General features: G+C 50.3%; 3 protein-coding genes and 1 long non-coding RNA gene across 7 annotated transcripts in view; 2 read left to right on the top strand and 2 right to left on the bottom strand.

Moving 5' to 3' along the window:
- The first annotated feature begins 1195 nt into the window (after window positions 1–1195).
- Window positions 1196–8150, top strand: UNC119B (unc-119 lipid binding chaperone B). Of its 2 annotated transcripts, XR_009960201.1 has the most exons (6): window positions 1196–1406; window positions 1799–1912; window positions 2433–2544; window positions 2775–2947; window positions 3827–7643; window positions 7824–8150. XR_009960201.1 is itself a non-coding variant. In XM_062590316.1 (5 exons), the coding sequence occupies exons 1-5, from the start codon at window positions 1196–1198 to the stop codon at window positions 3937–3939; spliced, it is 723 nt and encodes a 240-aa protein (XP_062446300.1). In that variant the 3' UTR covers window positions 3940–8150. The 2 variants fall into 2 exon arrangements, 1 of the variants encoding a protein (XP_062446300.1); XM_062590316.1 differs by having other exon boundaries at window positions 3827–8150.
- A 918-nt stretch (window positions 8151–9068) lies between these two features.
- ACADS (acyl-CoA dehydrogenase short chain) lies at window positions 9069–16831 on the top strand. The gene is made up of 10 exons (XM_062590425.1): window positions 9069–9117; window positions 9273–9436; window positions 11091–11240; window positions 11454–11565; window positions 11950–12101; window positions 12364–12534; window positions 13784–13921; window positions 14134–14229; window positions 14573–14629; window positions 15444–16831. The coding sequence occupies exons 1-10, from the start codon at window positions 9069–9071 to the stop codon at window positions 15594–15596; spliced, it is 1242 nt and encodes a 413-aa protein (XP_062446409.1). The 3' UTR covers window positions 15597–16831.
- Window positions 16657–18826, bottom strand: LOC134148418 (uncharacterized). The gene is made up of 3 exons (XR_009960204.1): window positions 18691–18826; window positions 17423–17682; window positions 16657–17078 (listed from the first exon to the last, which is right to left on the bottom strand). It is a non-coding gene; the product is annotated as an uncharacterized LOC134148418 (long non-coding RNA).
- Window positions 18827–20011: 1185 nt separating this feature from the next.
- Window positions 20012–21453, bottom strand: part of SPPL3 (signal peptide peptidase like 3) — a 61663-nt gene continuing 60221 nt past the window's right edge. For all 3 annotated transcript variants that reach the window (XM_062590428.1, XM_062590426.1, XM_062590427.1), the window contains exon 11: window positions 20012–21260. In XM_062590428.1, coding sequence (XP_062446412.1) covers window positions 21189–21260 — 72 coding nt within the window. In that variant the 3' untranslated portion in view covers window positions 20012–21188. The remainder of the gene's footprint in view (window positions 21261–21453) is intronic.

Here is a 21453-nt window from a genome sequence, read left to right as displayed (position 1 = left end):
CCGTCGGCCTGGCTCCGCCAGCCCGTCCTCGCCGGCTGGTCCCGAACGGGCTCCGCCAGGCGCCCTCGAAGGCAAAGGCGACCGTGCGGAAGCGGTGCTGGGGTGCACGGGGCGGGGGAAAGCAGGTCCATGTCTTCCGGGACTCTGGCTTGCTCAGAGTTTATTGCTGTATATTAAATACTATTTTTGGAGATTGGGGGGAAGATGTGGGAGGGGGAGGGCTGAGGCAGCACTGTCCCCAGGCTGAGTGGTGGGACACTATTGCAGGTTATTGATAGGTTTTATTTTTTTTCCAAAAAGTGCTTTATTGAGGAGAGAAGAAAAAAAAAAGTGCTTTCCTCCCTCCTACAAACAGTGCTGGCTGATCAGAAAACGTGAATAATCTTTTGCAAACACCGAAGGTCTCCGCTCAAGAGGCCGTGTGATGGAGATTTCAAGGCGAGAGGCAAAGCGTGGCTTGAAGCCATGGAGCGGGCGAGAGCGAAGCCGGGGACGGCAAGATCCCCGTCCCGCGGCGGCTGCCCGCTCGCGCCAGGGAGAGGTCTCCGTCGGTACTCGTCTCCAGTACACAGGGTTTGGAAGGAGGATTTTTTTTTTTTAACTGTCCATTGCTTTGTGTTATAACAACTTGCAGTGACTTTTTTTGTTTTGTTTTAGTTTTGCATCGAACTTGGGCCCTGGGTGAAAAGCACAGATGACTATTTCTGATTGCATTGGCTTTGCAAAGACCGGGGTGGGGGGGGGAGGGAGGAAGGGGGGGTATTTTATTTTTGGTACATGGTAGCTGTTTTGTTTTTTAATTTCCCCCAGGATGTTTGGTTGAGGGAAATGTTCTGAAATCTGTCTGGCAGTTTTAACCAGCAGCGCGTTCAAAGAAAATAAACAGAATTATATTGTCGCTCAGACGAGCTGGGTGGTCTTTTGCCGTGAAGAGCGGCGCGTTGCGAAGAGCCGCCGGCGGGGTGCGAAGCCGCGCCGGCCCGGGGCCGGCCCCGCTCCAGGGCGGGCCCGCGCGGGGGGCGGCGGCCGGCGCCGCGGTCCCCCCTCCGGCAGCCGCGCGCGGCGGGCCCTGCTTAGCTTGGGGCGCTCGCGGCGTTGCTAGGCAGCGCGCCCGTGCCCTCTGACCGCCGCGGCCCCGCCCGCCGCTCCCATAGCTACCGCGGGCGGCGGCGGCCATCTTGGCGGCGGCGGGGCGATGAGCGGCTCGAAGGCGCGGGCGGCGGCGGCGGGGCCGGAGAAGAAGCCGCCGCCGGGGGCCGGGGGGGCGCTCAGCCGGCTGCGGGCGCGGCGCGGCTCGGCGGACGCGGCGCCGCCGCGGGGCGGAGCGCTTTGGACCGAGTCCGAGCTGCTGGCGCTGGAGACTGTCCGGCCCGAGCACGTCCTGGGGCTGTGCCGGGTCACGGAGAGTGAGTGCGGGCCGGGCCCGGGGAGCGGCTGCTCCGCTGTCGCGGGCACCCGGCCTCGCCCGCGCCGCGGCGGAGGCGGCCGGGGCTCGCCGAGCCGGGGCCGCGGCGTTGTGCGCTTTGCCTCGGCTTTGCGGGAACTTTGGGAAAGTTCTTCTCTGCGGGAGGGCAGCTCTGCTGCTCCGCTCTGCGCTGCCTTTCTCGCTGTGCTCCCGGGCGCTTAGTGAGCCTTTGGGTCTCCCTTTCAGCCTCAGTTTTGTCCCGCTTTCCCGAAACTTCTGCAAAACAGCTTGTAGAAAGGATTTTGTGGGGCTGGGACTAATAGAAAGGGAATTGCTTTGAAAGCTGCTCAGAGATCTTTTGAAGCGTTGCTATGTGTTTTTCTTTTCTTCTAGATTATTTATGCAGACCAGAGGACAACATTTACAACATTGACTTTACCCGGTTCAAGATCCGGGACCTGGAAACCGGAACAGTGCTTTTTGAAATTGCAAAGCCGTGTGCTTCAGGCAAGTGATACTAACGTTGCAGAGAGGCTAGAGAGGCTCTCAGAGTGGGCAGTTGCATCGAAGGAGCCGTGCAGACCGAGGAGAAAGGTCTTGCAGTATGTCCTCGTGACTGAACCTTTAGGTGTGGGGCTGAGTTTACCTTTGCTGGGAAGCATCCTAGTTATGTTGTAAAAGCGTGAAGAAAGAGGTGCTATCACCTCTATAGGTGCTATAGTGAGAAAGAGGAATGCTATCAACTGCAAATCTTCCCGTGTGGCTAGCTGCAATAATCGTTTCTTCCGTGTGCTTTGGCCTCCTGTGAGGCCGAGAGGGTGGTTTCAGCTCCAGAGCTCCCAAAGCTGGGTCAACTTTCATATTGTTTTCTTTTTATGTTCTCATTAATACGCCACTATGAGACCCAGAACAGTTCTTAGGCACCTTTATGTTCACTGCCTAAGTAACAGACAGCTTGTTCTGATGTGTTGTTATTTTTACTAACTGCTTACACATACAGCTAACTCTGAGTTGGTGCATTTTTTAGAGCAAGATGAACAGGATGAAGATGACAGCAGTGAGCTAGATGCCAGTGCAGGCCGCTTCGTTCGTTACCAGTTCACCCCAGCATTTCTCCGTCTTCGGACTGTTGGTGCAACGTGAGTATGAGTTCACAAAAACAGAAAAAAAAGATTTTTACCAAGTGTCACTTGGTAGTTTCCAACTGAATTGAGTCAGGTACTAGAGATACTCCATCTTACAAGACAAATATCAAAGTCTTTCTGGAATGATTTGCTGGGTTCTTGTGTAGCCTCTGGTCCAAGGCTCTGTCCTTCCCAATAGGAAGAAAAGGTAGGAGGTTTTGGTGTTTTCCCACTTTTTCCTGCAGAGTGGAATTCACAGTGGGAGAAAAGCCAGTGTCAAACTTTCGAATGATTGAAAGACATTACTTCCGAGATCGCTTACTGAAGAACTTTGACTTTGATTTTGGGTTCTGCATCCCCAGTAGCAGGAATACATGCGAACACATCTATGAATTCCCTCAGCTCTCGGAAGACCTTAGTAAGTATCTGCTTTACTGCACTGAGTTGTGTTTTGTGTGCCTGTGCTCATTTTTTTCCCTTCCATCTCTCTCCTCTTGTGGAGAGACAGTTGTGACTAGGAAAGAGGGACAGCAACAGGTAGATACAGGTTTCTGGTTTCAGCTGTGTACAATCTTTACTAAGTCACAGTTCTGTGCTGCAAATTCTCCATCTTTGAAAACAACCTGTGTTGTTAAGTCACAGGCTGCAAGAGGGCTGATTAGTCACAAGACAGGCCTAAAGACTTGCCCAACAGTGTAGTCCAGAAGATAGCAAAACCCTGAAAAAGTGTTCTCTCAGTAGCCACACGTCTGTCTTCAGCCCTTGCTTGTCAGAGCTGGAACCTCCTGCTCTGGAACAGGCCTGGCTCTTCTCTGAGCCATGTGTTTTCTGAGCCTAGCAAGATCTCTGCAATTACGCCTGACTTGGGGTATGCTTGACCTCAAGGGGTGGGTAGCGGCGGGAGGATGTGGGCCCTTTGGTGGCTGCCAGGGTGTGGGGGGTGCAGATGTGGAGGGAGGGTCATCGCTTCTCTCCTTTGCTGATTGCTACTGAATGCTTACACGCGAGAGCTGCTCTGCTCCAGTGCTGGCTCTCTCAGTTTCTAGGTTCTCGTGTGCGAGTTTGCCCTTCTCCTTTTGTTTGCTTTTGACAGCATTTGTCCTGTGAATAGGAAGGGCAGGACAGAGCTTTTGAAGGGTGCTCAGCAGAGCAGTTTGATTCTCTTACTTGGATAGGGCAGAGCATCAGCCTTGTAAATCCAGCAGAGTGGCAGGCTCCTTTTCCCTCTGATATTGTGCTGTCCAACGGAGTGTGGCAGGCTTTTGTATTTGAATGTAATGAGCTTTCTCTTTCACAGTCCGTCTGATGGTTGAAAATCCATATGAGACTCGCTCAGACAGCTTTTACTTTGTGGACAACAAGTTGATCATGCACAACAAGGCCGACTATGCTTACAATGGAGGACAGTAACTGTTAAATGACCACTGGATGCTGTGCTACTGCTAACCATTCCGGAAATCCAGGAGGGGACCGGAGTTACTGTCTCATGCAGCAAGGCTTCTTGCCAAACCTTTTCTCCTTGCATGAGACTGAAAACATGAAGAAAAGAAGGCAGCTCATGAAAGTAAAGGAAATCTCCCTACAACACTTCCCTATTCAACATTCCTAAGTACCTTGCCTCTGTCTTTCTCTTTTCCTGGTTAGCTTCTGGTACCTTGGTTAGGTTATGGATCGGAGGCTCTGTTAGAAAATTGTTGCTGTTACTTTTTTTTTAATAGTTAGGTTGCACTTCTAGTGCTTCTGATATTTCACCAGTTGGGTGACTGACTACCCTCTTACAAGAGGTCAGATTGTTTCAGTAAGCTATTTCTTAGCAGGAAAATGTGCCCCCTTCCGTTAGCCAGTGAAGCCTGAAGAGCAGATCTCTTCTCCGGTTGGATAGATCATCTCTTCATTGCGTAGGGGTTTAGTCTGTAGCATGGCTGGATTTGCTTTGTAGGGTGCATCTTTATATTCCCTGGTGGAAAGTTAAAGTAAGAGACTAATTCAGCTTCTAAGCAGTGCAGGAATCTTCCTTCTGCTTCCAGGGGCCTGAACTGCTCCTGGGAACTGCTTAATCTGTATTTTGCCAGAGATCTCACTAGAAATGGAAGTTAAGAAAAAAGGGAGTTTATCCAGGTTAGTCATCAAGTCAATCTGATAGCATTTCTGTTTGAGCTCATGTGAGCAAATTGTTGAATTACGGAGCTTGGCATCAACTTTAGAGCTGAAGTTAATCTCACTTTATTCACTGTTTCTTCTGTTTCCCATTGCATAGGAATTTTGGCTCTTGTTATAGAATGTATTGTCTTTGGGCTGACAGCAAGTTGTCAGTCTAGCTGGGGTGGAGGGGTGGGGTGTCGATCTAGTGCACTTGGAGGAAAAAGGGAGAATGTGGAAACTCACTTGAAGAACATGTGGGAAGCTGAGCTTCCTAGGCTTCAATAGGTTCTTTAAACCTTTTAGACCTGAATGATCTGTCAGAGGTGCTGGAAGGAGAGATGGTGGTGTTACCAGCTCATTTGCTTTGTTTTATGTCAGCTATAATGTATTAGCTGAAAGTTGCCCAAGTCAAATTGCTCAGATGGTGTTAAGGAATGGGATTCTTATGACCAAAAAGCAAGAATTGTTCAAGTTCTTGTCACTGCTTTGCCTGCTTACGAGCGCATTTATGCTTTAGGAAGCTCTTCCTCTTAGTTGGTTACCCGCTAGACCAGAGGGTGTGTTTCACAACTGCGTTTGGTATCTGGCAGCAGTGAGGAAATAGTGTAACGTGCTGAGATGGGGAGATCTGTGTCTTCCCAGCAGCCATGCTGGGGCCCAGCTTCTAGCTATGCAAATCTGAGCTAAGAAAGCCCTTCTCTGCATATTTTACTGGCTCTGGAGACTGTTGTTTTCCTGTCCCTCTCCGTGGGCTGGTCAGTCATGGCTATTGTAGATGAGAATTAGCTTGTACCTAGACTAGAGACATTTGCTAGTACTAATTCCGCTTATTCCCTGAGACAGTTGAAACCTAACTCCTTGGCGGATACAGTTGGTTACCTGTTGTATTAAGTAAGATTGTGTTTTAGCAGGATTGAATGGAGTGTACGTTACAGCCTGGAGCTTGTTAGTACATGCACAGCAGTAGGAAGCCACTGCCTTCACCTGGCAGACAAGTAATGTTAACTTTGCTGTAGAGGATCAGCTGGCATCAGGGTAAGTGGTGAGAGTTTGTGGGGTGGCAGCCATGAAAGAATCTCCAGCTCTTGGGGAGGATGTTTAATTATCATTAACCACAACAAATGATCTGTTTTGGGAGGAGCATTAATCATGAGCAACCACAGCAAACGTCTTGGGAATGTGGAGGGGCAAGGTCTGCGTGGCTGAAAGATGAAGAACAATTCTGCTGCCATGAATTCCCTCCAGCATCCCCAAAGGCACTTAAGCAATCTCCTTTTGTGATTTCAGAATTAGGAAAACTGCTGTAGGGTGGAGCTCAAGAGGCCTCTTGCTCTGATGATCTTCAGAAGGCTTTGTGCCATGCCATTGCGATGGGGAAACTTGCCTTTTGTTTTAAGAGCAGGTAGTTACTTGTGACAAGGCAGAACTGCCCAGAAGGGTGTTCTCCATCCTAAACTGTTCAGAGATGCTCAGGATAAAGGTGTCTGAAGAGGCTCTTAGTTATTCCCTGGCTGATTTTAGAATTTTGAGCTGAAACTGTGTGTAGTGTAAACCCAGGTGCCTTGAAATGTTACTTTTGTCTCATTTTCTGTATGAAGCAATCTACTCTGGCTTTTTCTTATGAATGTGATTCCCATCTATTTCCTATGTCACTAAGTACAGATACTTAAAAGGAAGATGCACTGTTGCTAGAGTAAGCAGCAGAAATTACTGGTGAATACCAACTTGTGTAAGCTGTGCTAGTCAGCGTGCAGTGCTGCACAGTTGGCAGCATTTGGTAAGTGTGCAGGTGCCATCTAGCCGCTGCTTTGCAGAATGCAGCTGAACCACATGAGAACGCTCTTCTAAATATGAGGCATTTGATACTACAGGGAAGTGGATTCCTGTCTTAAATAGCCATTACTTCTGTCAGTAGTGACAAGAAGAAATCATTGAATCAGTTGCTTTCCCACCAGTGAATGTATAATCTGTTTAGCAATAAGAAAAGGAAAACTGGAGGAAAAACATAACAAGACTTGCAGGCAGGCAGCATTCACATGCCTAAGATGGTTTCTAACTGAAGTTGTTTGCTTTGCCAAATTAGAGAGTCTTTGCCCAGAAAAGCATGCTGCAGGAAAAAAATCCCTACAAGAGGGCATCCTGGCACTGGAAAAGAATTTATTGTAACCCAAAGTCAGGCACTTCTGGACTCTTGTCCCTACCTTGTCCACTTCTGTAGGGTTCCTCTTCTCTTAGATGCCTTCTGTGAAGTCTCTTCCCTTTGTGGCCGAGATAATGGCTTTGGTAAATGTGGTTTAACAGACCATTTTCCTCCTCCTGGTTTCTGTATTCTGGTGCTTTGGATTGAAGCTACTCAAGCCAGTGGGCTAGGAAGAAATTCAGATGGGATTGCCTCCTTGTCAAGTGGATGGTCTGTTCCTAGCCGTGCGCTGAAAGGAGGTGCTTTGTGTCGATCAAAGTTTGAGCAAGAGAAGGTGCATCTCTGTAGACTGCCTCTCTCAGATCATGTGTGCTGAGTTGGAAAGAGGAAAGAGAGGATTGTACTGCATTCTGCTATAACAAAACAAAAAAGGGGACCAAACCCACAGACTCGTGCTAAATCTTTCCAGTATTGGTCCTTTCAGGACCAGGACCTCTTTTGCTGCACTCTTGAGGTGAGTGCCTTGGCTCTGTGCAGGCAAGCCTCCTGGACAGTTGTTTCATAAGAGACTGAAGGATTCATATTGCACCTTGCAAAGGAAGGTCGTCTCTCCCTATATGGACGGAGTACTGCTGTCCTCGTCTCTTTTTGATAGGAAGTGTCTTCCTTTGTGTGCTTTCTTTAAGACTTTCACTGCATCTCACTGCAGAGAAGCAGCAACAGCTTCCCCTCTGGAGCCTGAGGATCTTTCTTCTGCTTATCTGAAGGTTCAGCAAGAATGAAACATGTTTAGAAGGCAGAAACGAATGAGGAAGGTGGCGACGGTGAAGCGGTAAGCCCACACGTGGTAACTCTGCTTCTCTGCTCTGTATTTTGTTGCATCAACTTCAGATGTTTCCCCGTGTTTGCCTTCTGCTCTGCTGTCCTGTAACACCGCGCTGCTGCGCCGTGCGCCACCCGAGAGCGCGCACCGGTGCTGGCTGCAATCATCAACGCTGCCGTCTCCCTGCAGCTGTATGCGGAGGACAAGGCTAACGGACGGCGGGCTGCTGAAGTCAAATGCCCCTTCCTCTTCCTCTGCTCCGAGGATAACGAGCACCAGCGACTACCGGACCACCTGCACGGACCTGTACCTCTCACCGCGTGGCCTTGGCGCCGCTCCTCCCCGCTGCCCCCCTCCGGCGCTCCCGGCATGGGGCTGCCGTGGGGGCGGGAGCCCGCTGGTGCCAGGGGCTGAGGGGGCCGAGGGAGCCCCGGGCCGGGCAGCGTGGCCGGGCGTGCCCGGGCCGGGCTCTCTGTCACGAGCAATAGCACCGAATAAACCTCCCGAGTGTCGCACCGGGGCCGCCGCCGCCTCGTCTCTGGCGGGGGCCTCCGGGGTGGGGGGGGCGGGGCGGGACTGGGGGGCGGGGCCTAGAGGGTGGGGGGCGGGACTGGGGGGCGGGGCCTCCGGGATGGAGGGAGCGGGACGGGACTGGGGGGCGGGGCCTCCGGGGTGGGGGGGCGGGACGGGACTGGGGGGCGGGGCCTAGAGGGTGGGGGGCGGGGCCTCCGGGATGGAGGGAGCGGGACGGGACTGGGGGGCGGGGCCTAGAGGGTGGGGGGCGGGACTGGGGGGCGGGGCCTCCGGGATGGAGGGAGCGGGTCGGGACTGGGGGGCGGGGCCTCCGGGGTGGGGGGGCGGGACTGGACTGGGGGGCGGGGCCTCCGGGGTGGGGGGGCGGGACGGGACTGGGGGGCGGGGCCTAGAGGGTGGGGGGCGGGACTGGGGGGCGGGGCCTCCGGGATGGAGGGAGCGGGACGGGACTGGGGGGCGGGGCCTCCGGCGTGGGGGGGGCGGGACGGGACTGGGGGGCGGGGCCTCCGGCGTGGGGGGGGCGGGACGGGACTGGGGGGCGGGGCCTCCGGCGTGGGGGGGGCGGGACGGGACTGGGGGGCGGGGCCTCCAGGGTGGGGGGGCGGGACGGGACTGGGGGGCGGGGCCTCCGGCGTGGGGGGGCGGGGCGGGACAGGGGGCGGGGCCTCCGGGGTGGGGAGGCATGACGGGACTGGACTGGGGGGCGGGGCCTCCGGGATGGAGGCGGGGCCGGGCAGGTGGTGGAGGAGCGGGGTGGGGGGTCTAAGGACCGGGGGGGCGGGGCCTACGGGAGGGGGCGGGGCGTATAGGCTGTCGGCCGGGCCGGGGGCGGGGCCTCCGCGCGCTCGGCCCGCGCGTGCGCGCTGTTGCCTCGCTACCCTGAGGCGAAACGCGGCGGCCATGGCGGCGGCGGCGGCGCTGCTGGCCCGCGGCGGCGCGGTCTCCCGGGGTGAGGGCGCAGGCCCGGCCCCGGCCCCGCTGCCGGGGGGGGTGTCGGGGCGCGGCGGAGGTTGGGGAGGGGGGCGGGAAGGGCCCGCGCGGGCGCGCCCCGGTGCCCTTCAGGGCCTGAGGGCGGCGGGGCCTAACGGCTTCCTCGGTGCGCAGCGCTGGCGCTGGGCGGCCCGCGGCGGCTGCACGCGGTCTACCAGACGGCCGAGCTGCCCGACACCCACCAGATGCTGCGGCAGACCTGCCGCGACTTCGCCGAGAAGGAGCTGGTGCCGGCGGCCGCGCAGCTGGACAAGGAGCACCGCTTCCCGGCCGCGCAGGTGCGCCCCCCCCCCCCCCCGGCCCGGCCCGGCCCGGCCCGGCCCGGCCCGCTGCCCCCGCACCCGCCTCCGGAGCCCGCCCGAGCCGCCCTTGTTCCGTGCGCAGCCCGCGGGGGTGTTCTGGGGGCCCTTGAACCTCACCGAAGTTTAGACCCGGTTCTGAGGGAGTTTCTTTGGCCTTTTAAGCTCTTCAGCTTTACTTGCACGTCTCTGTGTCTGGCTTTGGTACCACTGAATTTTCAGTTCTCCTAGTAATTTTCCTCTGGGCTGTAATGTTTTATGGTGTGCAGCTGACTTGTAACAATAAAACGCTTTAAAGACTACATAAAACAATAAAATGGCTTACCGACAGGCAGCATAAATGCACTGAGTGTGACTCAGATCATGGAAAGAAGCTGGGACTGCAGTCCAGCCTGTGACTGCTCCTTTGTGGAGAGCAGTGCAGCCATTCTTTGCTGTGTTGAACAAACTAATTCGTTTACTTGATTGCTATGAAATTCTAAGCTTCAGAAAAATATATGCCATTACATCAGACAAAAGGCTCTAAGTAGAGCAGTCAGAGGCATGTGAGTTTTGGCATATTCCCCCTTCTTCATTAAGGAGCAAGGAAGGGTAGAAAGGAAATTCATGCTCTTTCCATTTCACTGTTCTTACATGATAATTTTGCGTTTGATTTTGAGGGTTTGTGCTTGAAAGCACAGACAAAAATTCAAAATACAAATGGTCTTTGTTTGTTGTAAGATAAAGCAGTGTACATAGAACTAGTTACTATCTTACGTTCATTCTCTGGTTATGATGTAAAGGACGAGCCTTTTGGGGGCCCATACATGAAGCAAAATATATGTTTAAAAATTCCCCGGTGGTCTTATTAAAGCAAGCAGAAGCTGGTAAAAAGCTTATTACTACAACATGAAAAATTTAGGCTAAATTTGGCTTAACATGTCTTAAATATAAAGACAGAGAAAAGCTTGATTTTTTTTTTTCTCTTATATGTTATCAAATTCACTGTTAGATACAAACAGGTGGTACAGAAGCAGTCTGTAAGCCAGGCTAAGAAGCCAGGTGTCCCCTGAGGAATATAGGTAGAATAATGTGGAACGTGACTGGTAATTAAATTATATGACAAGCAAGACTTGGCTTTAATGGGAATTAAAAGCTAGCTTCTTACAAACTGTTCTGTGGGTCATTCATCCTGTAAAATTCTTTTCTTGTGCAGTCCTAGGCTGAAGCACAGCAGACTTGAAGGTATAGTAGTAATGATTTTTATCAACTCATTTCCTATTGAGAGCTTCCAACTGAGAGGGTAATGTGAGGGGAAAACTGATGGGAGATTGAGAAAATTCGGGTGATATTATAACTCCCTATTTTGGATTGAAAAGACTCCCTTCCTTCCAGGCAGTGAAGAGAGCTCTTTAAAAAAGCAAGAGCCTTGTCCTAGTGGGCACTGACCATGCAGAGCTTTTATTAAAGTCATTGAGACCTATGGGTGCTCGCCAGTTTGTACAGTCAGATTCCCATTTGACCACTAGTCATGCATATCTTCCACTGTGTGTGTAGCCTTACTACAGTCTGTCTTTATTGTGCCTCTGCCTGTGTGTGTGTGTGGGCATACGGGTGATGCTGAGCATCTCCTTCTCTGTTTGTCCATGTGCAGGTGAAGAAGATGGGTGGCCTCGGGCTGCTGGCCATGGATGTGCCAGAGCAGTACAAAGGAGCAGGCCTCGACTACCTGGCCTATTCCATTGCCGTAGAGGAGATCAGCAGGGGCTGCGCGTCCACAGGCGTCATTATGAGTGTCAATAATGTAGGTGTCCCCCGAGGCTGCATGTGAGGGGTGGGAGTGGAACTGAGTCTAGCAGCTGGGGAGTTTGTTGTACCATTGGAGAGGGGTGAATCAGAGAAGTGGGATCTGTTGCTGAGCTTGTGGTGCAGTCTGGTGCACCGAGAGCGTTAGAAACTGGGTTACTGAACTGCTTGTAGCCACCGGATGTGCTAACACAACTCTCAATTCTTTAAGTCTCTGTATCTAGGGCCAATACTCAAGTTTGGTTCCGAAGAGCAGAAGCAGAAGTGGATCGCTCCTTTCACCAGCGGGGATAAGATCGGGTGTTTTGCCCTTAGTGAACCAGGTGATGTTATCATTCCAGTGGCAAAGTAAGCAGGGTACCATCTTGCCTCAACCAAATTTAGGATTGGCTTTAGATCTGTCAGACAGTAACAGTCTGCAGAAAGGTGATTTATAGCTGTTCCATTTAAATTAAGTTTCAGTCATTAACTATCACTACTGTGCTCCATGTAAAAAATTTTCATCCTCTCTGTGTGAGCAGAGCTCTCGGGATAGATAGATGTCTCAGAGATGCCAGCTTTACCCTTCATGTTTGGCTCCTCTCTGGGATGGGCAGTGCTGGCACCACTGCCATGACAGGTGCCGAGAGCTGGCGGCAGGGTCCGGGAGTGGGTTTGGCACGCTGGGCTGTTCCCAGTTGCTTGAGTTTTGTTTGCCTGGTGCTCAGGAAACGGCAGTGATGCAGGAGCTGCTTCCACTGTGGCCCGCCTAGATGGTGACGAGTGGGTTCTGAACGGCACCAAAGCCTGGATCACCAACGCCTGGGACGCCTCTGCTGCCGTGGTGTTTGCCACTACTGATAAATCCCTGAAACACAAGGTGCGTTCGGTGGGTCAGTTGTGAAAAAGGTTCAGGAGTGAAGGAGTTGCAGAGGCTCTGGGGGTTGTGTAGCATAGTAGTGTTGTGCAGGCATTGTAGAGAGGGGGACTAAAGTGCAATGATTTTGTTCTGTCATTCAACTCCTCCTTCCCCTTTTCTGGTTACCTGAACGCGTGGCTCCTGTGAAAAATGAAGGAAGCCTGCTGACACCCATGTAAGTTAGCAGTGGTGCCAACTTCCAAGAGTTTGGGTCTTGTTGCAGGGCATTAGTGCGTTCCTGGTTCCTATGCCAACCGCTGGCCTTTCACTGGGGAAGAAGGAAGACAAGCTGGGAATCCGAGCGTCTTCCACTGCCAACCTGATATTCGAGGACTGTCGGATACCCAAGGCCAACCTGCTGGGGCAGCTGGGCATGGGCTTCAAAATTGCTATGGTGAGAGATGGATGGGGGATGCAGCTGGACTTGGCTAGAGCAACGGTTCCCAAACTTACTGCCTTGAGGCCTTCTCGGGGCTTGCAAAACTATTTTCAGGTTTATGATCACGAGGATGAGAACTACTAATGTAAGCTGTTGTGTGTAACGCTAGGCAGCTGACCTTTGTCAAGTGGGAGAAATCATTGATAGAGTTTGATCATTGGCAGCTCTTTCCTCATAGGGTCTGTGTGGCTGTTCTCAAGTAAAGGAATGTCGATGTAGCTGAGGCAGTAAGTTAGCTGGAGGGTAGTTCTGTACAGTATTTCCTTTTTTAACATTTTTCTCCTCTTCCTGCCCTTGACATTCCACCCTCCACCCTCACTCTCATTTTGGACTCACAGAAAAAAGGAAAATGCTACATTTTTTCCCTAAATACTTTGTCAAAGGAACGTTGTCCTGAATGCACGTCCAAAGGTGGATGAAATCTGAGTTAAGGCATACATGTGACTTCTGAGTCAGGCAGCTCCAGAACAGCAGGTTCCCCGCTGTGAAGCGCTCCCAATTGGAATTGTTCATTGCTTTCCCTATAAGGGCAAAACACCGTCTCTTGGCCTGACTTTTTGAAAAAGGTTGAGCTCCTTAGAGAACAGAACCCACTGTATTATGTCATAAATAAGGAACCCTCCAGTTACTAGCTGTTTCTTAAGACTCTCAGGCCAAAACTGATACTTTGTTGGTCTGCCATGAATTCTTCCCATGCGTATGGTGAGGCAAGTAAGCAGTTAAAAGCCTAATTGGCAAGTATTTGAGGTAAATCAGACTATTGACTCCAATTCACTAGTCATTTTGAAAATGCTTGCTTAAATGTGTGTATCAAAGAAGGGGATAAAGAGGAAAATTGACCAGCTTTCCATCTTTCATTTAAAGTCAGATGAATTGCACGGTGAGCCGGGGGCTCACCGAGGGGTTCTTGTCAGCTCTTTCCAGAGCAGATGCTCCTGGGTTTGCTGAGTTTCCCATATTTTTGCCTTTTTTTCTCCCAGCTATGCAGCAGTATCTCTCCATCTTGGCTTCTCTCTGCAGTGCCCCATATGTTTTACAGCCCCTCTAGTCCTGCATAACTGGGATGTTCTGAAGCAAGGATGTATCTGTGACCAGAGGCTATAGCAGCTGATATCTTTCCCAGCAAGAGCAGAACAGGGGACAGGGGGTGTTCTGCTGTTTTGATCAAGTATGACTCAAATGTATATTCTGTGTCTTTTCTCAGCAAAGCCTGGATGCGGGAAGGATTGGTATCGCCTCGCAGGCTCTTGGAATTGCCCAGGCAGCTCTGGATTGTGCTATGGATTATGCTGAAAAGAGAATGGCCTTTGGGTCACCTATCACAAAGCTACAGGCGATTCAGGTAGGGGCTGGACTCAACTCCAAATGTTGCTGGTGAGAAGTGCAGGTGGGCACTTCGGCCTGGCTTTGGGGATGTGATGCGCTTATAGCTTATGCTTTCAAACATAAAAAGTGCTAATTGAGGTGGCGCAGTACTTTTTCTAGCAAAAATGGCCTCAGATTTGGGAGACTCATAGTGTATGATGTTCTCATGTGGGCAGTTTGTCGTTGCAGTTTAAGCTAGCAGATATGGCTGTGGCGTTGGAGGGTGCGCGCTTGCTGACCTGGAGAGCAGCTATGCTGAAAGACAGTGAGAAGCCCTTCACAAAGGTGTGTGCAGCCTGCGTCCGGGGAGCAGTGGCAGCCCCGCGCGTAGCCTCGGTGCAGGAAAGCCGTGCTCTGTACGTTTTACTGAGTTTAGGTCTTGCCAGCCAGGACTGGCTGTGTTTAGCCGTCTGGCAGATTTTTGAACCACACTGTCCATCTGTCTGCCCTGCCAGCCCACATGGCTCTATTTATCTGAGGGGAGAGGGGTGGCCTCCCAGAGCCAGAGCCACTGGTCAGGCCTGTCTTGTGCTGCAGCTGAGGCCTCCACGTTTTCAAGCTTCTCTTGCAGTTGAAGTATTTGTTTTTGTGCTGCCTGCATCCTCAGTGATGTTTTTCTTCTCCAAAGGAAGCTGCAATGGCCAAACTGGCTGCATCTGAAGCTGCAACAGCCATTTCTCATCAGGTAACTATGCAATTAGTCTCTTGGATGTGCATCATGGTGAAAAGCAGTTTGGCTCCTTCCTCATGTCACACAAGAAGCCAGGTGGTGGGGTGTTGATCTTTCTTTACTAGACTATTAAATATAGGTAATTATATTTTATATATATATGTGTGTGTGTGTGTGTATGTATACACACACACACATATATACATATACATATATATATATATATATATACACACATACATATATATACATATATATATATATATATATATATATATATATATATAAAAAAAAAATCTCTGTATCTTCCTTTAGCTGGAGCTGATTGTCCTGGCCATCCCTCTGGAGCTGGGGGTGGGGGGGGTAAGGTGTATAAGCTGGTGTGCTGCAGCCATGTGCCCTTTCACAGCCTTCTTGGTTGTGGTGGTGGTGCCAAGGAAAGTGGCCTTTCGGGGTTTCACTAGGCTCAGTGACATGGGAGGGAGTGTGGGTGCCCCAGACAGGACTAGCAGTGGGCAGAAGGGACAGGCCCACTGGTGTCTGCATTTGTTTTCGCCTGCCCTCTTAAAGCATCCAGGGTGAAGGTGGTAATCAACAAATACTGCTGCATTTGTTCCTTCCCTGTCTGGGCCATCAGTGCTGCTGTTACCCAGTGCAAATCCATGTTATTCCTCTCTCTGCTTCCAAACGGACTAGTCATCCTCATGGGCTCCCTCCAGCTATTCCTGCAGTAGGATTAGCACCTTTTAAGCTGGATATGTTTTTTTGTGGAAAGTAAATTCCTTAAATGCATTTCCTTTTTTTTTTTTTTTTTTTTTTTAATTTTCAGGCCATCCAGATCTTGGGTGGGATGGGCTATGTGACAGAGATGCCAGCAGAACGGCACTACCGTGACGCTCGTATCACTGAGATCTATGAAGGGACCAGCGAGATCCAAAGACTGGTGATAGCAGGTCAACTGCTGAAGGAGTATCGTCGCTGAAGACCCCAACTGGAGCAAGACACTGCCCCAAAGTGCCTCGTAACAACGCACAACAGCAATTCCAGTTTTGGCCATCTTGAAAGAGGCGAACAATGGACACTTTGCTTGCCCATGAGTGCTGCCCCCTGTTAAAATGTGCTCATTCTTCTTTGGACAAAGTATGGTGCATGGACGTCCTGATCTAGGTTTGTAAAGGGAAGCGAGGCGGCACCTGCTGCTTGTAGCAGGGTTGGGGGGGGGGGGGAGGGCAGCCTTTTCCTAAGGGGAGCGTTGTTTTGGGGCTGACTGACAGACACCGTGGCTTTGCTGGTCCACGAAGTCAGCCGCTCGCCTTGTGTGTGGCCCAGCTGTTTCTTGGTTTGCACAATTTGTCCCCAAGTGGTATGCCATAACCAGCATCAAAGTCAAAGCAGGGATACTGAGAGAGAGATGCAAATCACGTGTGCTGTTCCTGGCTGTGCGTTACACTACCTCTTCTGATCAGAATTTAATGAGTTCCAGTTACAGGATGCTGCTGTCCACAAGCTCTTTTTTGGATATGGGCTGCACTGAGATAATCTTTGCTTACTACACAAGGTGAAGCAGTGCACGGTGCCCTCAGTGTCAGCAGGAGCTAAGACTCAAAAGACACTCATACAGGCTGCAGTTTCCATCTACATAGATGTAAAAACATAGATAACAAAGAAAAAAAGCTATTTCAGCCACCACAGACCAGCAGCTTGCATTGATCTGTAAAAGCACAGGCCAGAGAAAAGCTACCATGGTGGAGATGGAGGTAAAAATAAAGGGCGGAAAAAAAAAAAAACAAACCCTCACACATGTAGGCCAAGAACCGCTCCTCAAAGCAGCTGCTATGAAACCAACAACTAACAGGAAAGATGGTGCACGAAGTGGCAGTAGCAGCCTTTAATCTCTGCATGTTTTGGGCAACAGCTACAAAATGAGCAGATGATACAGAAAACCTTACCAGGAAGCTTTAACAGTAGCACATGTTCTCAATTTTTGACAAGAAGTAACCTTTGGGAAGATCAGAGCCTTCCTTTTAGCTGTTTAACTCAGACAAAGATGAAGCAGATTGAGACTACAGCCCGTATAGTCCACCTCCCCCGTCCAAACAACGAGCACACTAGAAGTCAATGGTTACTTTTGTGCAGTGTCATTTATTTGGATTTGGGTAGAGAGAAAACAGCAAGATTAAACAACAGGTAAGACAAATAAAACCTGCATTTAAAGGACCAGAAGTCCTCACTTTCTTTTTTAATTTAAATGAGATTTCAGTTAGACTATTGTCTTCCAGTTGCAAAGAGATGGGAGCATAAACACCATGGCCTAAACGCATCAGTTACTGCAGTACTTCGGTGGTCAGCAGCCAGCACAGATTTCCAAGCAACATAACTAATCCCTTCGCCCGCCGGTAGAGGGCAACTGCACATTGGGGCAAAGTCCTGATGTCCTGAATTTCTCCTTGCTGTGCTCACAAACCTGAGGATCAACAGAAACAGCCAGACAGCAAATTCAAAATGCCTATTTCTACTGGAAAAAAAAAATCATTGTAATGGGTGTGTATTTGTTGTAAATGCCTCAAGGCTTCTAGGAGTGAAGTATGCTCATCTAGCTTGAGTTCAGCGCGTGTTACTACTACCATGATTTTTGAAAGCTCATTTGTACAGCTGTGTAGGAGGAAGTGCCTCCCCTCCCCCCCCACCTTTTAAGCAGAAAGACATTTTGTTCCTTGCAGCCACTCAGCTGGAACAGACCTCGTCCCTACGGGAAAGCGCAAGCCTCTGTGAGCACAGCGTTACTGTTAAGTGCAAGTCTTCACTGACCTTTGTGCCAAGGTCCAGCCGAATCCCCAGGGAAGCAGAGGAAGTGGGATGCAGCTTAGGCCACGCCTGCGCGGTGTGGGGGCCGTTTCCCCTGCTCTGCATGGAGCTGTTGTTCCTGGCTTGGCTTTACAGCACCCTAGTTGCTTTGGACCTGCTCCTCTTCCATGTCCCACCTGCTTTGTGGACGAGCAGTGCAGCTGCAGCCTCTCTTCTCCAGCGCAGATGATTGAAATTGCATGTGAAAGCTCGCAGCACCTGACCTAAGGGGGGGGGGGGGATAAAAAGCAACAAGCACTGCAGTGCAGGCAGAACTCGCCAGAGTAACCTGCTGCCTCTAGAGGTGCCGAATCCTGTCCGAGCCTCTTGCACAGGGCATAAGGGGCAGCATCAAGTACCTGACTTCTCATGGGAGCCCTGCGGCTGCGCCTGTGGCCCTGGGCAAGCGTGGGAGCGTTAACAAGCTTCCTGCTGCAGCCGACCCGGTGAGCAATTTTGCTAACGATTGCAAACCTGGTGCTAACTTTGCTGAGTGCTGCCTCTGTCAAATTAAATATCAAAGTAAATTGCACATTACCAAGTTACAGAAAGGGTGGAGTTGGAGGCAGGAACATGACTAAGTGTAATTACATCAAGGTGTGTGAGCCTAGGACCATCTTAAGGTGCCGTAATGGCTGTTTGTGTCATACCTATTGCGCTTTAGGAGCGCGAGGCCTGTCAAGCAGCAGTGGTTCAAATACCCTCCTTGCTGCCGCAGGTGCAAAGGGGCGATCAGTAACCACCCGCTCCGCACTGGTCAAGGGCCTGGTTACGCACAGAGCCCCCCCCGGCTTCGCAGCGAGGCGCTGGCGTCCCTCAGCGCAGGATACCAAGACCTGATTCCCGCCTGCGGCTGTCTCAGACTATTCTAGCTTTCATGTTTGTGCGTCTCTGCTGCTCAGGGTCGTTACAGGAGAGAAGTGCTGAACAGGCACAACGCAAAACAAGTTTGGCAGCATTAGCCCGAGAGCGCTCGCGGAGCACCGCCGCACTAACCTCGCTACGCGGCGCTAGGGCCAGGCTTTCCTTTGAGGAAGGCGCTATTTAAGGGTGAGGGTTTGTCTGTTGTTTATAAATTGAGCCAAGATGTCCCAAAGGGGAGGGGGAAAAAAAAAAAAATCCCATCACCCACACCCCCCCCACCTCTGCGCAGCAGGGCAAGAGGAAGGCCCAGCTGCATGTCACAAGGGCGTTGGGATTTTTGGCCGACGACGCTGTAAGCGAACACAGACCTGGTCAGGAGGCAGCCGGCCGGGAGCGAAGCGGAGGAGGCCTAGAGGGCTGCAGGCGGAGGTGAAACCCTCGCTAGGTTAACGGTTCCCAGGGCAGGTGGCGGCAGCAGGCCCGGGCAGGGGTAGCCGGTCTCCTGTTTTGGGGAACACGGTTACAGCTGGGGGAGAGCACAACACCCTCCACACACACACACACACACACACACACACGTACGCGCACATGTACGCGCACACACACACACACACACACACGTACGCGCACACACCCACACACACACACGCGCGCGCACACATGCCGAGCTGCCGTCTGTTTCTGCAGGTTATCTATAAAGCAGAGTCTCTCCACCCGCGTTCCCAACAGCCTAAGGAGAGCAGGATTTCCTGACCTCCCCGCTCACGAGCCGCGCGCGGGTTTCGGTAGGCGTCTAGGCACCCGTGAACAGTATCAAGTTTGCAAGACACTGCAGTAACAAAGCAAAATACCTCCAAGAACAACAACAACAACAGCAACTGGACTATAGGAAACATGCACCGTGTGTTACAACTTCAAAGAAAATGCAACTTATTAAATAACTAAAAAGTTATTTTCAAACTACACTCACTCAGTATTTGTATAAACAGAAGAACCCTTAGGAGCGGTCCCTCCACTGCCCCCTGCGCGGTCCACTGCAGCGCGTAGTAGCTGACCTATCGCTGCTACAAACAGTAACAGCGGAATTGTAATTAAGAAGATTTACTTCATCAAATGAGACCGGCACTTGAGGATGCGCTATTAAGTGCGCACACCGGAGGCCCACGGCGCTCCCCGTCGCCAAGCAAGCTGCTCCACCGTGCCCTTCGCCGAGCAGAGGCTTCCTCACCTGCTTGCAACGAGGCCCGACCCTGCGGCAGTGCGACTGCTCCAAGAAGCTAAAGGGAAGTCACGTTTCGGCCTTAAATAACCCCATTTTCCTTCCAGTCAACTAAGAGTTATAAGCATCTGTCAAACTTAACAAGAGCCACAAGCTTTCAGGAGAGTCCCCCAAAACCAATCTGGCAAAATATTTTAATAGTGGCATGGAAGTGAAGTTCTAGTTATCTCAGAAGTAGCCTTTCAGTCAATAAAATAACATAACTGGAAATGCTTGTTTAAAAAAAGAAAAAAAAAAACCCCCACGTATTAACAGATTCTCAGGTACACAAAGTAGTCAACACACAAACTGACCAGTCACAACAGTAAAGGACAATTTTCTTTTTCTTTTTTCCTTTTTTTTTTAAGGGGCAGGGGCATGGAAAAAAATACAGCACACTAATGAAACAAAATGCAAAAAATACAAAAAAATAGAAAATAGAAAAAAAATGTATTTACAAGTGATACATTACTATGATCAGAAGCACAAAGACACTTGCTGCTATAATACATGCATTGGGTCAAGAAGGAACTACTAAAAACCTGCAAGGGAGCTGTCTGGGGGGAAGGGAAAAAAAAAAAAAAAAAAACCCAAAGGACCACCTCCCCATCCCTCCCCCCTCAAAGAAACAGGGTTGGAATTAAACTTTCTTCCTTAGTTTGCTACACTGATCAAAATCAAATATCCCCCAAAGTCCATGAGTACAGTCAGTACAAATACTACACTGGGTCTGAAACTGCAGGTTCAGTTTTAGGATGGGAGGGGCAAAAACAACCCCAGCAGCTCATTGTAGATTCATATACAAGAAAGCCATAGTAAACTGCTCTACATGCTAAAAATTACAGCAAGCCCCTGTCTGCTACACAGCATGATCTTAGCAGGTTTTCCTTTTTATTTATTCATATATATATCTATATGTGTGTATATATATATGTATAAAAATCGTGCCCTTTTTCACTGCAACATGACATCTGGGTGGAAATGTAACTTGTTACAACAAATTTTTATATGTATACTGCAAGAAGTCACTCAATGTCTGTGGATTTAATAAGTAACCTCACACCACAGGAAATATTTAATAAATCAAAAAAAAAAAAAAAAAAAAAAAACAAAAAAAACCCAATATTGTGACAGAAGAGATTCTGTCTCAGTTCTTTTCAAAACCGAAGTCCAACAGGAAACTGGTCCCAACATACATGAGGGGTTCTCTGAAGAAGCTTCAGTTTGCTTAACTGTTTTTTCTTTTAGTGTTCACAAGTTTTTGAACGACTTCAAGCCGTTTTCAGTTTCAAGTGTGTCTCCTCCTCTCTCGCAAAGGTCATAGTCTGGTACTAATCCGTCAGAGTGAGGAAAAGAGGAAAGTGGCTGCAGTTGCACAAAGGGTCCCCAATTCCACATCTGTGGGGGAGAAATCCAACAAAGCTCCAGGATCTTGGCTTTTTTTTCCCCCCTCTCCTTTTTCTCCTTTTAACACAAAGTCCATTCCTACAAGTCCCATAATTGGTACCTTCCCAAGTACCAGCCAGTCCAGCTTTAGGAGACGACAAAGCCACAAGTTAAAGTGAAAAGGACCAAGGCAGAAGTTCAGGTCACTTTCTATCTGTTCCATCATACTTCCAGGAAACGGGAGCTGCTGGACTTGGAGTGGAAAGGCTCAGACCACATGCGGCGTAGATCACCCTAGACAGCAAAAGGGCAGAAAGAACATTCACTCGGAAACTTTGAAATCCAATTAATTTTAAAAAATACATATAGGAACAAGCATGTCTTACAGCAAATCTAGTCTTCAACTTTTTTGCAAGTTGTATTAAACACTGTAAAATAAATCATTCCCATGCTAGGTCAAAACTAAGGGGCAGATCTACCCAAAATG

Source organism: Rhea pennata, chromosome 17 (assembly GCF_028389875.1).
Source record: "Rhea pennata isolate bPtePen1 chromosome 17, bPtePen1.pri, whole genome shotgun sequence".
In the NCBI taxonomy this organism is placed as follows: Eukaryota; Metazoa; Chordata; class Aves; order Rheiformes; family Rheidae; genus Rhea; species Rhea pennata.
This window is presented reverse-complemented; position numbering and strand designations above follow the sequence as displayed.

What these genes read in the sequence shown, in the direction of transcription:
- UNC119B (XM_062590316.1), top strand. Translation starts at nt 1,196, where the DNA reads ATGAGCGGCTCGAAGGCGCGGGCGGCGGCGGCGGGGCCGGAGAAGAAG. An exon ending in TGCAAAGCCGTGTGCTTCAG is followed by an intron (nt 1,913 to 2,432) that starts GCAAGTGATACT and finishes TGCATTTTTTAG; the next exon opens with AGCAAGATGAACAGGATGAA. An exon ending in TCAGCTCTCGGAAGACCTTA is followed by an intron (nt 2,948 to 3,826) that starts GTAAGTATCTGC and finishes TCTCTTTCACAG; the next exon opens with TCCGTCTGATGGTTGAAAAT.
- ACADS (XM_062590425.1), top strand. Translation starts at nt 9,069, where the DNA reads ATGGCGGCGGCGGCGGCGCTGCTGGCCCGCGGCGGCGCGGTCTCCCGG. An exon ending in ATAAATCCCTGAAACACAAG is followed by an intron (nt 12,102 to 12,363) that starts GTGCGTTCGGTG and finishes GTCTTGTTGCAG; the next exon opens with GGCATTAGTGCGTTCCTGGT. An exon ending in CAAAGCTACAGGCGATTCAG is followed by an intron (nt 13,922 to 14,133) that starts GTAGGGGCTGGA and finishes TTGTCGTTGCAG; the next exon opens with TTTAAGCTAGCAGATATGGC.